The 14,748-nt window shown below is 45.6% G+C and overlaps 1 protein-coding gene across 9 annotated transcripts in view; it reads right to left on the bottom strand.

The window, feature by feature from the left end:
- KCNQ2 (potassium voltage-gated channel subfamily Q member 2) overlaps positions 1-14,748 on the bottom strand; it is a 70,543-nt gene that overhangs the window by 11,705 nt on the left and 44,090 nt on the right. For 5 of the 9 annotated variants that reach the window (XM_084537550.1, XM_084537557.1, XM_084537555.1 and 2 more), the window contains 3 exons: positions 9,392-9,579; positions 8,848-8,956; positions 8,206-8,337 (listed from right to left, as the gene is read on the bottom strand). In XM_084537550.1, coding sequence (XP_084393676.1) covers positions 8,206-8,337; positions 8,848-8,956; positions 9,392-9,579 — 429 coding nt within the window. Of the gene's footprint in view, positions 1-5,665; positions 5,774-8,205; positions 8,338-8,847; positions 8,957-9,391; positions 9,616-14,748 lie in introns of all 9 variants that reach the window. The other 4 variants (XM_084537553.1, XM_084537556.1, XM_084537552.1 and 1 more) reach the window with 2 other exon arrangements.

The following is a 14,748-nucleotide window of genomic DNA, read 5'->3' as shown; positions in this document are numbered from 1 at the left end:
GCAACAGCCTCTCTCCCCACTAGCACTCCAAATTACTCACAGACACGCGGTGGCACTGAAGTGTTAATTCAGATGCAAAATTCAGAGCGGTATTAGCGGAGCTTGGAATTATCCATTTCTGTTTATACAGATAAAATCTGGCACATTATGCACAGTAAATTTACCCACTGCAAAGAATTTCTATAACTGGCCTTCTTCCAAATCAATTAAGTTTTTATTTGCACTGAGGCTTTATTATCTTGGGGGAAGATCAAGTTTTCTGTCTAGCATATGTCAATGGGATTCTGTTCAGTGTTTGCAGCAGTTTCCTCTCCTCGATGCAAATGTAAGCGTGTAATTCCTGTGTCCGTGAAAATGAGCCACTTGCCCTAAGACCCAAACAAACAGGCGTGGTGCTAACTGTTTTAGTGGAATTACGTTGTGGCTGAATTTAGTCATAACCCACCAAACAGTACCAAACCATTTTCATCTCAATGCTATTGCAATTCACACCTGTATCATTAGACATTTTCTATTAGCAGGGCTCCAAGCTGCTAACAGCAGAGGATATTCTTGCAACATCAGCAGCTAAAACTACTGGGCACGATGTGTGGCACCAAGTTATTTACACATTTTACATTTGCAGTTCCTTCTTCCCAGTCTAGAAACACCTGAGCTGATACACAGCTCCCTGTGCAGAGGAAGAAGGAGGGCAGAGCCAGTCTCGAAGCTGGAAGTCAAATTTTTTTGAGGTACCAAATGAATAATTTTCTAGAGAGTAAGCATTGAGGCTTGATCCCTCCAAAATCCAAGGAGCAACCCAGTTTTGGAATAGCTTGTTAATGACAGCCCAGTTTACAACCCAGTTCTACACCAGGCAAAATTTACTCTTGCATAATGCACCAAAAGTAAGGGTGGCAGGGGAAAAGAAGGGTTAATCAATCTGACTGAAACCAAGTTGAGGTATCTTGAGTGGAAAACTCAAAATGCTTCTTACGCAGTTCTGCCTTGTGGGCCATGGGTCCATGCACCAGGAGAAGGAAAAGGAAGGAGCTGAACACAGACAGACAGGGGAAAATGAACAAACAAAAACCAAGGAAAGAAATGAGACGTAAGGCTATTTCAACACAAGAGCCATCTGTTTTCTTCACATGTGACAGGGACTTAATACATATGTTGGCTGTTGACATAAAGGGACAGATATCAGTGGGTATAGACCAGCGTGGCTCCCTTGGCTTATATTAAAGCGACAGCAGTTTACAGCACCAGAAGGTCTGGCTCAAAGAGATGAAGTGGGTGAGCACATCACACCAAAGACGGAAAATGTAAGCCAACCATTATTTTGGAGTTCAGCTTTGATCCCAGAAGATACTTCATTTGGGCAGGGATGCGACAGAATACTATTAAATTTGAAAAGTCATGTTTGATCCTTTGCTTAGCAATATAAGCACAGGAGTACAAGGAGCACCAAGTGCTATAATTACAAGTGTGAGGAATATGCATGCCTTATTTCTCTCTTGTAACGGGAGAAGCAAATTATCGACATGTACAGGAACTCCCCACAAGGGATGCAATTACTGACATGACATACAGCACAAGGAATCCTAAGACAATGTTGCTACCATGTAAGCAAAGAGGTATTAAATTGGATACCTCGGGCTACCTTGGTTTGGAATCACAAGTCAAGGCGTGGTACAGCCACTGTACGAACTCCTCTCCTGTATGCACAAGCAAGTAAACTAGTAAAGCAATGAACATGCATTTTAAGAGGCTCAAAGCCTAATCACTACTGAATAATTGGGAAGGCCAAGAAAAATCAGGGTGCTCTGTCACGCCTAGCACAACGCTACCACCAAAACGTGTGCACTAATGAACATGAGATGTTCTTCAACAGTTGCTGAGTATAGCAGGGAGGCAGGACAGACTGTTAACAGAGAGGAAAACTGAACATAGCCATGCTACTGGGTATCCTAATAGCAGAAAGAGCCTCTTGCAACCCTATTTCTAGCCTTGCAGAATGTCAGGAAGGACTTCTGCTCTCCTCCATGTCCTTAAGAGAAGAGCTCTCCGTACTGAGCTCATATGACCCATGTGAAGCACGGTGGGCAAGGTGCACTTCACAGACAGAGGGACTGACAGTATCGTGTAGAAAAGCACTGACTTCTGTCACCTTCAGGCTGGACACAAGTTGCCCATAGACCTGCTGTGATTTAAAAGCAGGACCGAAGCCCTTCACAGAACTCACCCATAAAGCATTCAGAAGCTCTTTTCCGTATGCCCTAGATAAAACTCCTGATGGGATCATTCCCTTCCTGGCTATAACACAACCCAGCCCTGAGGGGGTCATCTTATGCAGCTCTGAGAAAACAGAGCCAGATTTCACCTTTGAGGCAGAGTCTGCACCAAGCATGGTGCAGTGGGCAGCTGGGGGACACTGGTCTCAGAGCAGAGAGGGGCAGATGAAGGTGACCAAGGCCTTGTCTTGGTGAGTGGGTGGGAAAAAACAGGCTCGAGGTCTCCCACCTCACAGCTCTTCATGGGAGAAGCTAGAAACCAGGGGAGAGTGCTCGTACCCTCAGCCAAGTGCAGAGATTTCGTTCGTGCCTCGCCTGATAAAAGAGAAGAGAGGAATTTCTCCATGAGCTCACAACCCAGCTGTGCCTATCTGAGCACCACAAAGACACAGCCATCAGCAAAGAGCAGGAGGCCCCTTTAGCCATTATGAAAGAGTCTGGGGTCCTGTCCAAACTGGGCAGCAAAGCTCACAAGATGAAGAAGGGAGATCGTATTCCACCTTTGCAAGCAGTGAGGAATAGGGCATATTCCTACCGCGTGACAAGGGACCACGAATCTTCCCAGAGAAGCCAAATCCCCCTCCTGCACTACATCTCGTCGGGAGCCTTGCGCCTTCCCAACACTTCTCTGGGATGTGTTGAACACAAACGTGTGGAGGGAAGCCTTCAGCTGGGGCTTTGGAAGATGCCCGTGCTTTTTTCCCTTCATGGCAAAAGAGGATTCAAAGATTTCTGACGACGCATGACAGCATGCCATCTGCTGCCTTCGATATGCTCTGCTGGGTCTTAGCTTGGGAGGGGGAGAGAAGCGGGTTGCTCCTTAAAGTGAGCTTTGATATCTTTCCTTCTTTCTAATGATACAAAAAAAATGTAAATTCTTGCATCAGCCACAGTGCAGGTTTTCTCATGCTTCATTATGCTTCATGCTAACAGTACATGCAAAGAGGTGTAGTATGTCACCCTCGGGCCAGAAGCAGACATCAAAAGGTCAAACAGCTCAAATGAGATAAAAAAATGAATTGTTTGGGGATATATATTCAGTTCTTTTCTGTTTTCTTTATCTTTTATAGTTTGTTACACAATCCAGGCATTGAAGCCAAACCCCCTTCATCCATGTCATGTGACTGGCTACTTACCTCCTCATTTTTCAATAAAGTTTGCTCTAGACGTATTTTGACCATTGTCTCTTTGTCTAAAAGCTCCAGCTGAGGTTGCACCTATTTCAGAGCAGGTCCATGCTACACGAGCAGGCCGGGTGATTTAATCCAAATTCTCTGGGTGCACAGCATGGAGCAAACACCCGCGGCCAAACCACAGCCATGGACATCCAGTAGGGTCCAGCTGCCTTTGCTGGGAGCTATTTGCAGAAATAGTTTGGCTGAACTGAGCCCTCGTCGCTAAAGCACCACAGTGCAATCCATGGGGCTGAGATAGCTCAGGGGACATCACCAGGTTTGGTTTCTCTTCCCTCACTGGGTGTTTTCGTATAATCTGGGCATTATTTGGCTAAAGCAGGGATGTGCAGGCTAAAAATGAGAGGCTGCTGTAGCCCCTGGGGACCCCACGTCACACTGAGGTGATGGAGATGATCACAGCGGCTGACCCAGGGTTTTGGGGCTGGGGCTGGGGCTGCTCAGAGCTCTGGGACACATCCATCAAGTGCTTGGAGCACCTCGCAACTCCCACTGGTATCTGTGGGAGGATGCAGCTGCCTGAAATTAAGGACAGCATCAGTCCTTTAATGGACTGGAACAGATTTCAGCAGCCTCCTGTACTCTGCTGCCTGCTGGAGCCTCTCAGCCACAGCTCAGTAAAGAAATGGGAAAATTCTTTTAAAAAGGGAGCAGTTATAAACCAAATATCTTAATGTTGCAGGAGCCTAGAGGGCAACTGCAACTAGATTTTTAATCCAACAGTCAGTATTAGAAACTGTAAAATTAAAGGGCAGGGGGGGAAAGTCATTAACATTAAGCTGATAAAGCAACAGGCTTGGAGTGAATAGAAATAAATATCTCAGCTTGGGACATTTTGGATCTCCTCCCCTAGTATCCATCCATCACCTTTTCTGTGTGCAAGGCACTAGGTTTCACATGGAAACCTTAACTCTGCTGAAGGCTTATGCACACCTAACCTTATAAGTAAATAAAAAAAATAATAATCCATCTGAATCTGTATTTTAATTTTAATTTCTAATTGTTGCTACACGTAAGAAATTTATTTCTTTTTAAAGACCTGTTTGATTCATCATCATTTGGGGAAAGGAAATTGAAAAAATGCTTTTCTGAAAGCATCTTTTTCCCAAGCCTGAAGCTTGGAGCTTCTGGAAAAATCTCTACTTATTTTATTTAATCTTTGAGCTGGCTGAGTGGGAAAGGTAAGCTTTCAATATTCCTTTTACTCACATTCCTCTAGTGAAGATTAGTCAGAGCCGCTTAAATAAAAATCAAGAGATTTGTCATGTATTAGCTGTTAGGGAGGGCAAGTATATTTAGAAGAAAAAAAACATAGCTGAGGCTAAGCTTGCTGCATTTAAAATCACCTACTATTTGTACACAGAAAATAACTTTCAGCAAGTATTTACACCTGCCCTGTGATCCAGTGGTCTCGATACACGGTGAAAATGCTGCTCAGCTCTCTGCTGCCCAGACCTGAGAATGTCTCAAAAGGGGTGGGGTTCAGCTTTGTCATCAGCTTTGGGCACGTTTTATCTAAAATGAGAACTTAATAAGGGCAATAAGAAAATCTCACTGAATGGCTGAGGGCTTTGTTGGACTCCTTTTCTTTTTACATGTAAAATCTGGACCTTTTTCTGAACGTGAGTCTCGTGGTGATAACTTTTTAATGGCTTTTACCTCCGTGGTCACTAGAGGTGCATCAGCAAAATGAGACCACTGCATTTCTCAGGCATGAAACACTTCATTCTTACTTTGCCCACCGAGATGAACTCATTTCACAGTCCAAAGAACTGCAAGCAGAGCCTCCTTCACTTGCGTGTAGGGTATTTGTTCTTTTGGAAAGTAGATGGTCTCGTTTCTATTGGCTTTCTGGGTAAATATTCCGCTTTTTCTATTTGAAGATAGTCTGATACACTATGAGATTTTAAAGATAAATTTCACCAGCACCTAGAAGAAGACTGGAAATATGCTAGCTGAAGAAACTGATGGTTATTAATGACGGTATGGATGTCCCTTTTTTTTTTTTTTCTTTGGCTTGCCTGGTGTGAAAGCTCATTACTGAAAGTAAATCGGAGCACACCCAGAGTAGCGAGCCCTTCTGAGTCACGATTTAGCAAGCTGCGAAGTGATAAATGCCGTCATATAACTGGCATGAAAGGGGTTTGACATTAAGCAAATGAAAAATCCAGAGAAAGCGGCATTTTTGTGAATCCTAACCTAGGCGAGTATTGGGGAGATTCTTTGGAAGAATACATGGGTCCTTTGGTTGGATACTTCTTATGCCGGGGAGTTGAAGGGGGCGGGGGACCCACAATCATATCTATCCTGGCAAAGTAAATAAGAAAAAAGACACCAGCAAAATGCATAATGAAGCAACATGTAGAGAAAAGTTGGTCAGAAAGTTGCAGAAAGAAACAACTGAAAAACAGAACGACAGAGAGAGAAAGAGAGAAATTGAAAATATATTCCACTGGAAACAGAGATTTCTTTCCTACCACTTGTCGTCGGTGAAAGCCAGAATCTTACCCACCCCAGGGTAAGATTTGGAGATTTTTGGCACCGCGGAAACATCACTGCTGATTAGGACACCCCCCGCATCCCAGATATTATAGGTAACATGCTTTACCCTCTGGAATATATTTGCAGCAATATCCCATTGAGATGGTTGGACAAGAAACAACAAATACTCATTCTCCTTTCAGTTACACCGCTAGATAACACATCCTCAGCTCGTTCAGAAATGCACGAGCCGTTGGGGTCGGCGAGACACGCTGTGGGACCGTGCAACTCAATGAATGGGAGACATCCGTGGCTGGCAAGGTGTCGGGATGAGGCACGAGACGGTGTGAACACAACACTGAAAAGAGCACGTTACAGACACACCACGGTGACAGAGGCATTCACGGTTAGAGGAAAGTGCACGTCAACACGCCAGAAATTTGCTCGGCTGCAGCTTTACTCCGCAGCCCCGGCTGCGGGAGGTCCCAGCTGGCCCCGCAGAGCTGAGCAGGCAGGGAGAGCACAGCGCTTTGGTTGATGAAAGGGAGTAAAAATATATGTTCTCCTCTGAGCTGGCCCCTGACAGCCTCCCTGGACTCCAGTAGATGGGCACACCACACTTTATCAGCAGCTGGTCCTACCCCAGTGCTGGCCACGGGCACCCCAGGCACACACCTCTCCTACAGGGGGGCCTTTTCCCATTATATTGGGTTGGTGAGCAGCCAGGGGATCTGTGCTCATCTCGCTGCCACGATGCAGGCTTCAAAAGGTCAGCCCAAGGGGCTCTGGTCCTGTTACCATCACTGATCTCTTGCTCGTTGGGAGACAGGGAGACCACTGAAGCTACCCACTAGCTTCAGATCTCAAATCCAGGTCCTTCACATGTGGCTTTCAAACATCTCCTGGTCCTCCTGACGTCCCTGCAATGGGGTGGGTGGCTGTCCCTGCCTCGTCCTCTCCCTGGGACTTCTGCCTCACAATCCCACTGGTGCAGCTAAGGGGACAATTCAGTTTGGTCTTGCGAAAGCTTCAATTCCTTACTCCAACCTCCCCCCCAAAAAAACAACTGACCAAACCACCTTGTCTATGCAGCACACCACCTCAAAGGGTCAATAGGAACCTGTAAAGGCCAGCTGGCAGTCGGCTGCACCATCCTGGGGGGCTGAGAACTCCGGGGACCCCCTGGAGCCAGTGGAGATGCCAACCCCAATAGCTCGCCCCCAGCTGCAGAGGCTGCCTGGAGGCTTCAGGCTGCAGCTTGTTAAAATGAGGAATATCAATCCCTTCCTCCTCCTCTTCCCCCTCCAGATTCAGCTGCACATCGCAGATCCATAATCGCTCAATCTGTACTGAATGAGGGTGAGAGGCTCAAAGAGAGGAAATTCTCCGGGATATTTTAGTCTGCATCACAAGGGAGAATTTACCTTCTGGCAACAGAGCTGCCAATGGGAAATGCATGGTGTGCAGCAACACTGAGAAAGTTGCCTCCACTGCCTGAACATTGGAAGCAGCAACATTAAAATGGTCTCTGAGAGACTAGGAGGAGAAGAAAGATTCCTCTTTTACATATGACAAATATCCAATTCTTGGGGTACACACTTGAATACCTAAAAACATTTATTTTTTGCACATTTTCAAGGACCTAAATGGGCTGGGAATTAAAGGAAAACCTCCCCAATGACTTCCAGGGGAAACTTGGCTGCTGCAGCCATCAAGGGAAATACTTTTGTTATCCAAGTGTAAAAGTAAATTGTGAACTATTTTGATCACAGACAGCCCGAGGCCAAGCCCTGCCTCCTGTTCTGGGTGTCCTTGTGCTCAGCAGAGCCGGGGCTCCTTCTGCTGAGCTGACACAGCTCGGGGTGCTGGGGCCTGGGGTTTGGTCCTCAACACAGGACATCAGGGCCATGGGAGCAGTTGTTGGATGAAACTCCTAAAGTAAAGCCTGCAGGGGGATGAGCTGTAAATGCTGTGGGTTTTAGAAGAGGGAGAAACCTTGCTACGAGCTATCAGGGCTGTCCTGGGGTGGGCAACAAGGCAGTTTTATTGGTATAATCCCAGTACTTGCTCTGTGTGCTCTCCCTGTCCTGCTCATCCCCGCGGGTCTCAGCCACAAGCAGCGATGTTTCCTCTAGGCTCCCTCTTAGGAAGAAAATAATTCAGTTTTAGCTGCAAAGGAAAGTGTCTCTCCCATGGCAACATCCCCGCGGTGAACAAAAAAGCAGGGAAAAAGTGAAGCAAGCAGAGGGGTCTCTTGCCTGGACTGAAGGTTTTTAATCCGGGAGAGCATGTCCAGGTGACCGGCCGAGTACTGCTCGATGACGTCCATCACGTCGTAGGGCCGAAGGCTCTCCTTAAACTTGCGCTTGGAGACGAGGAATCGCATAATGCTGCAGGAGAGGGAGAAAAAAGGGGAAATCAAGTCCCTGGGCTGGAGCCTGGCCTGTGCACTGGGAAATAAAAAACCCACAGGGAGGTGAGGGAAACTGGAATGAATCCCAGCCCTGTGAGCTTGGGGGAGGATGCAGCAAGAGGAGAGGGGATGGGGCTCGTAGCTGAAGTCCTGTCTGCACCAGGGGACACCGATGCCCTCCAGACTATCAGCTGTGCAGGTCTCCTCTCTGCGCCACTTTTATAAATGTCAGCATTAAATCTCAGAGCTAGTGAGAACGATCGCTTGGATGCATCCCTGCAGGGGATTTTCCTGTTTCTGCATTTATTCCTTCCCTCAGCAAAAATTGCCCTTTCTGGCAGAATTTTCTGTAAAGGAGGGCAGGCCACCCAGGGGAAAAACAGCCTGCAGCACAGGCATTTCAGCATTTGCTATCTCTGCATGGACTTTACATTTCTTTTTCTTTTCCTATCATATCTTTTTCTGGACCATTTTCTCCCTCTCTTACCACACTGCCCTGATGCTGACTTTCAGTCCCGGCGTTAAATCTTCAGTCACAAACTCACAGTTGCAGCTTTTGTTCTCGTCAGGAATATCTTCTCCAGGGAGGCTTGCTTCTGGGTTGGGGAAAAGTAGGAATAAAAGACAGCGTGTTACTATTCCCCCATGCCAGGCAAGGAAGGGGAAACCAGGTCACAAACAGCAATCCCGGAGGAAGCACCGAGAGCTCTTTGCTGAGCATCCCAGTGAGAGCATCCCCAGCCACGCTAAGGTGACATCCAGCAATCCAGGACCCATCCACCTCTAGAGGCTTGACCCTTCCTCCTTCTTTAGCCCTATATAAATATAAAATTACCATGGATGTCAGCAAGGGGTTTCCTCTCTCACTATAATCCTGTACCCTGGCTAAAGGGCTGGAAGGGGTCACAGACCTATTTAAGCACCCCCAGGTTGCAGCTCTGCCCTTCCTAGATGGTGAAAAGAGTGTCAGTGTTACCCATGGGTTTTAAGGTCCCACAGGACCCCAAACCCACACTTTCCCAAGCCCCCACCTTCTGAGTTTTGCCGTGACGCAGCTCCCTTGATGCGGAAAGCTTGCCGGGCTCGGCTGCGGTCTCCGAAACTCCAGCTCTTGGGCACCTTGCTGGGGCTGTCCTCGATGCTCTGGTCAGCGCTGGGGGACCTCCGGATGCCCTGAGCCTGTGGAGAGCCTTTCCCTTTGGTGCCAGCACCGCGGGGACTGGAGAAGACACGATCTTTCAAACTGACCTTCTGACTGTTCAGAGAAACACGTTGAAACAAAGACAAAAAGGAGACAGCAGGAGGAGTCATTCTGGAAACCACGCAGTCCTTCCCCACCAGCCATTAGAAACCAAGAGCACTTCCAAGCAGCAGTGAGATGTAGCTTTGCTGTTGGCTTTTCTTTCTTTTTTTTTTTTTTTTTTTTTTTTTTTTTTAAGATATATATTTATTTTATTATTTTTTTTAAGCGTTGTAGAAATGTTTCCGCCATAATGAGTGAAATGGGAATGATTATTAAGAGAGAAAAAATAATGAGGACTTGAACAGAAGCCCCTCGTGGGATGCCAGGGCTGGCGGGACAGAATGACGTTAAACGATGAGGTTATGAGTCCTTAAATCACTGATCGGCTCCGATCATGAGCGAGGAAGCTTTTCTTTCACAACTGCCTTCCAAAACCCTACATCTGATAAGAAAATACCAATAAAAAAGCCTTTACCTTAAATATTTAACTTTACTTGGAAATACTTTATTTCTGGTGCTCAAACCTGTCCTTCCCCCTTCCTTTGCCCTTGTCCTTCCGCCCTCCTAAAATATGATCTGCCCCTTTTAGATCTTCCAAAGAGCATTTTTCGAGTCATATATTTAAATACTTAAATATGAACACTTAAATGCACAACTCCTTTATATCCTATAAAGATTCCATCTCAAAGCCAACTACCACCTAGCTGCAGGTCTGCTACAGGCTCCATAAATATGCAAAGCAGAATTTTACAGCTTCAAAATATGGCAATTTATTGATGTTTTTCTATTCAAATCCAATTTCCTTACTAATGCGTAATAATGGTTTGAAAAGAAGGTCACTGAGAAACTGTCAGCTGAGCCAGCTTTAATTATTTTCCAAATTCTGAAATTTGTAAATAAAAACTTCCATCCGAATGACGATGACAAATTTTCACACCAAAATTGCAAACCAAAAAGCTAGTATGAATCTTTAGGATAGGGCCACCTTCTGAGAGACAGCCCCGGGGGAACCCAACTGCAAAGGGTTCCGGATAATTTGATATTCTCTGAATATCAATTAATTATTAAAATCTACGAATAAAGGTTTGACAACCAGTGCAAGGCACTTGTGCGTGGAGCTAAGATTTTGTAAATAAGTGACTCAAAATGGAGCAAACCCAAGGATTTCATTTCCAATACCCTGCACCATTGCAGCAGCCTCTTATCCTGCTGCTGCACATGCTCCGCCTCAGTTTGCAGGCACAACACTGCTGGAATTTTGATTTCCATGTCGGCTTTCCAGGTCACCAACCAAAGGCCTGTTTTTTTTTTCTGTCTCTCGGCAATGCCACCTTAAAACTCAGAAGCAAACACTCCTCCTTTGCCTTCAAACCCAGCATAAGGTTCCTCAACCAGAACTTTGCTGCTGCTGTTTGAAGCAAAGCAAACTGCAGCTCCCTTCTCCCAGCTGCATCAGCTGCGCTGACAGCACCAGACATTTGTTTTTGTCAGGAGAGGAAGAAGGCGTGACTTGAAGACACACGGGGGGCAGATTTGTTGAGTAAGAAGGTGCTATTTTTACAAAGTCACTTCACATTGCGAGACACGGAACATTTACACGGGCAGCAAGGTGCTTAGGCAGCATTTGCTGGCATTGCCCAGTGCAGGACAGGGCTGCCTCTGAGCATTGGCTGGGCAACAACTGCAGGCCGAAGGATGCAAATAAAATCTGCTCGTGATCAAGTTTCGAGTAGAAAGGGAAAAGTAGAAAAATGCATCCAATTAATGATGCATTTTTAATTCAGTGAAACTGCAGAGAGAGGTGCTGGAGATTTAATTTCCAGCACAGTGGCCACCTGCAAAGTGCATCTGAAAGCCAGGGGCCAGCAGACATTCAGCACAGCTGAAAATCAGACGGGAGGCACAAATCCGTACAGGAATCCAGGAGCAGGCATGTACCCAAATACCTTTCTGGATGTGAGCTTTGGGCCCTGATGCTACCAACAGCACCATACACAGCAACCAAATGTTGAAAAGCAATTCTTTCTCTGCGTTTCCTGGGTGAGAAGCCAGATTGAGATTCTATTTGTCATTTCATCCTAAGTAAACCATTTGGATTTTTTTTCATGATTTTAGTTAATTTTAAAAAAATAATAATAATATTCTGGAATCTACTGCATTTCAGTAGCATTAATGCACTGAACTATCCAGCCTTTTTTAAATTGTTTTACACACAAAAAAAAATTGCAAAACATGAACATTCAGAATTCAAAACAATCTCTTTGTGCCTCATCCCTGTTGCTCCCATCACCAATTTCAGCACGAACCCAGTTGCCTATCACTGAGTAAAGCAGGGCCTTTGCTTTGGGGCCCTTTCCATTTCCACAGTAAACGTGCTGCAGATGACTGCAAGACCCACAAAAGGCCAAAAAGAAAGCATTGAGCTCAGGGAGGAATCTGAGGGAAGGGTTTCAAGCCTGATAGCACGAGGTGCAATACTTTCATGTTTTAAAAATTCTCGTAGAAATCTGATGAACAATTAGGGTCTGGGTGGGTTTTGTTGCTGAGCACTCACTCCTCAGACAAAAACCCAACACCTGATGGAACTTTGTTGTTTCAACAAGGACAACATGAGACAACATGAACAATTCACTGAAGTTTTCCTTCTGCCATGCAATTCTCTCACTGGAAACGACACCTGGAATTCGCATGCAAGCCCAATCCCTGCAGAGGGGGATGCTGCTGGGGTCTGCAGGAGCTGGCGGGCAAGAGTCCAAAAGAAACAAATACATACAGAGAGATGTGTGTTGTCAGCTAATCCAAGATCATGTTCTCGTTTAACCAGAAAGTCATGCAAAGTGACACAGAGCGTGCCAGAGAAGTGGTTTAGGTGTCACTCAATGGTAAATGGACTTGGGTTCAGTGGACATCATACGTGTGGGTGACATGAACACGAGGAGAGCGGTAATCCAGCCACACACAACACGAATCAAAGCTTGCAGTCATGATGGTGAGAGCAGCGTGGGCACACTGCACGCACCTTGCTTGTTCCAGGGGGAAGGGAAGGGAAAATAAACGCTGGCTTTGTAATCAGAGATTATGGGAAGCCGTAGCAGCGTAATAGGATGTGCTTTACTTCCTGGATCTTTGTAACTACTTTAAGTTGGCAGCTATTATAAATGTTTCCGGTCTGACTTCAGGGAAGGTTCACAAGACTTTCAAATCTTGGCTTGAATTTACAAAGGATGCAAGAAGCTGAATTGACATTTTTTTTTTTTTTTTTTTTTTTCTGTGGCCAGGCAGAAAACCGAGAGCCCCCAAGGGAGGAGCATGTAAGGACTGATCCCTACCCCCAGCAGCTGACAGAAGGGTGCTCACTGCTTTAGTGGCCCAGCACTCAGCAGGAAAATGCATGAAAATTAACCTTTAAATGAGCTGCCACCCAGCCTCCTTAGGATGCTGGGGGCTTGAGTTCTTGTCTGAACCCCTCTGGTACAGGGGTTCATTCCATAGTCCTCCATGGTATTAAACCAGCACTTTTTAAAATATGGACTATAATATTAGCAGAAATTTTGGATCAATGAAAATAATCACCTGTAACTTCTTGCCATTGATTTTAAACTACACTTGAGCAATTGCTTCATTCTCTTCTTTCATTTTGTAGGCCAAACTGAGTTAGGCTTTCATGGCTCAGATCCACCTCAGCCAGTAAAAGTATTTCTTCTGAAAAGCTATGGCCAGGAGAAGCAGGTTATCTCTTGCTGGGAAATGAGGCTGTTATTCCATCCGGAGCTTGTGCTGAGCTCATGGCGCATGAGAACAGCTTGTTAAAACCAGGCAGGAGAGCCAGGAGTGAATGATAGCCTTTATGAATCACTGGGCAGAAAGCAATTACTGGGGACATTAAGGCAAGGAAAGTATGTCTGTGTGTGCAGGGCTCGCCATGGCTAGAGCAGAAATCACCAGAGGACCAGGCTCAAGCCTGATTTACCTCCAGTGATTTCAGAAAAGCCATTGCGAAGGTGAACTCAGCCCTGCAAATGTAGTTGCTAGAAGAAGAACAACCTGGGCATAAGAAAAACAAAAAGAAAATTCAGCCAATGATCAATGTCCTGGTGAGTAATCCTCTCCTCTTCCTCACAATTGTGGTGTTAGGTGTGGGTTGAAGGAGGTCACTGAAATCATAGCTAGAAAGACTGGCACTGTCCCTGAAGCCACCACCTAAGTCTGGCCAGATGCGGAGCCAGCAAAGGGACACCAGATCCAAACACATCATTAATGCTGGTCTTTGATATTTTGCAGCATCTCTGTTATGCTCTCATCCTGCTCTTCCTAACACAGAGAGGTTTTTTGGTTTGGTTTTTGTTTTTGTTTTCCCAAACTGATGTTGGGCACTGTCAAAACCCACACTGCACATGTCCTGCGTCTTCCAGCAGCCGTTAGCTATTTGCCAGCTCAACCGGAGCATAGAAAAACAGCTAGATTAAGTCTTCAAGCTTGGATGATTATTTCTTGAACAAGACTTTAAGAAATGCTGCACCCAGACCTGCAGGCCAGTCAAGGGCTCTGCAAACACCTTTCCTAAGCTGCTCTGTGTGCCATTTCCTCCTGCTATCAGGTTCAAAAGTCTCTTACAAAGCAGAACATGATAGACTTACTAATCTGGCTTGGTATAGTTACACTGGTGTCTAAAAAATGCACGCATTATTGTGTTTATTGACCAGAGATCATTGGTTTAGTACATTACGAAACCATGGCTCCTAAAAAGTTCTCTATTAATTTACCTACAATGAGTTTTCAATGATTGCCTCGTTGTTCACTGTGATTTCATTATATGCATCCTAGATGAAGGCTCCTTAGCACTCAGCCTTAGATGCATTGATGTGCTGGCATCTGCCCCTAAGAGTCTGTGCAGTGGCTGACTGCAGGCAGGTAGCCCAGGGGTCCAGGAAATCCAGATATTTCAATTATTTTTATGTCCTTCTAGGGTTGACCTACAGTTTTACTAATGCACAGTGTGTACAACACTATATTCACGATGCAAGTAACAAAGATGCCCTTGTAGCTACTCTAAAATTAAAGACTCCTTTGTAGCATGAAGCACACTCCATAATCCCCCTTTGCAAGGTCTCCAATGAATTAAGAAGATCTTGAGATAATAATTTG

The sequence above is a fragment of the Aythya ferina genome (genome assembly GCF_964211825.1).
Source record: "Aythya ferina genome assembly, chromosome: 16".
Classification (NCBI taxonomy): Eukaryota; Metazoa; Chordata; class Aves; order Anseriformes; family Anatidae; genus Aythya; species Aythya ferina.
This window is presented reverse-complemented; position numbering and strand designations above follow the sequence as displayed.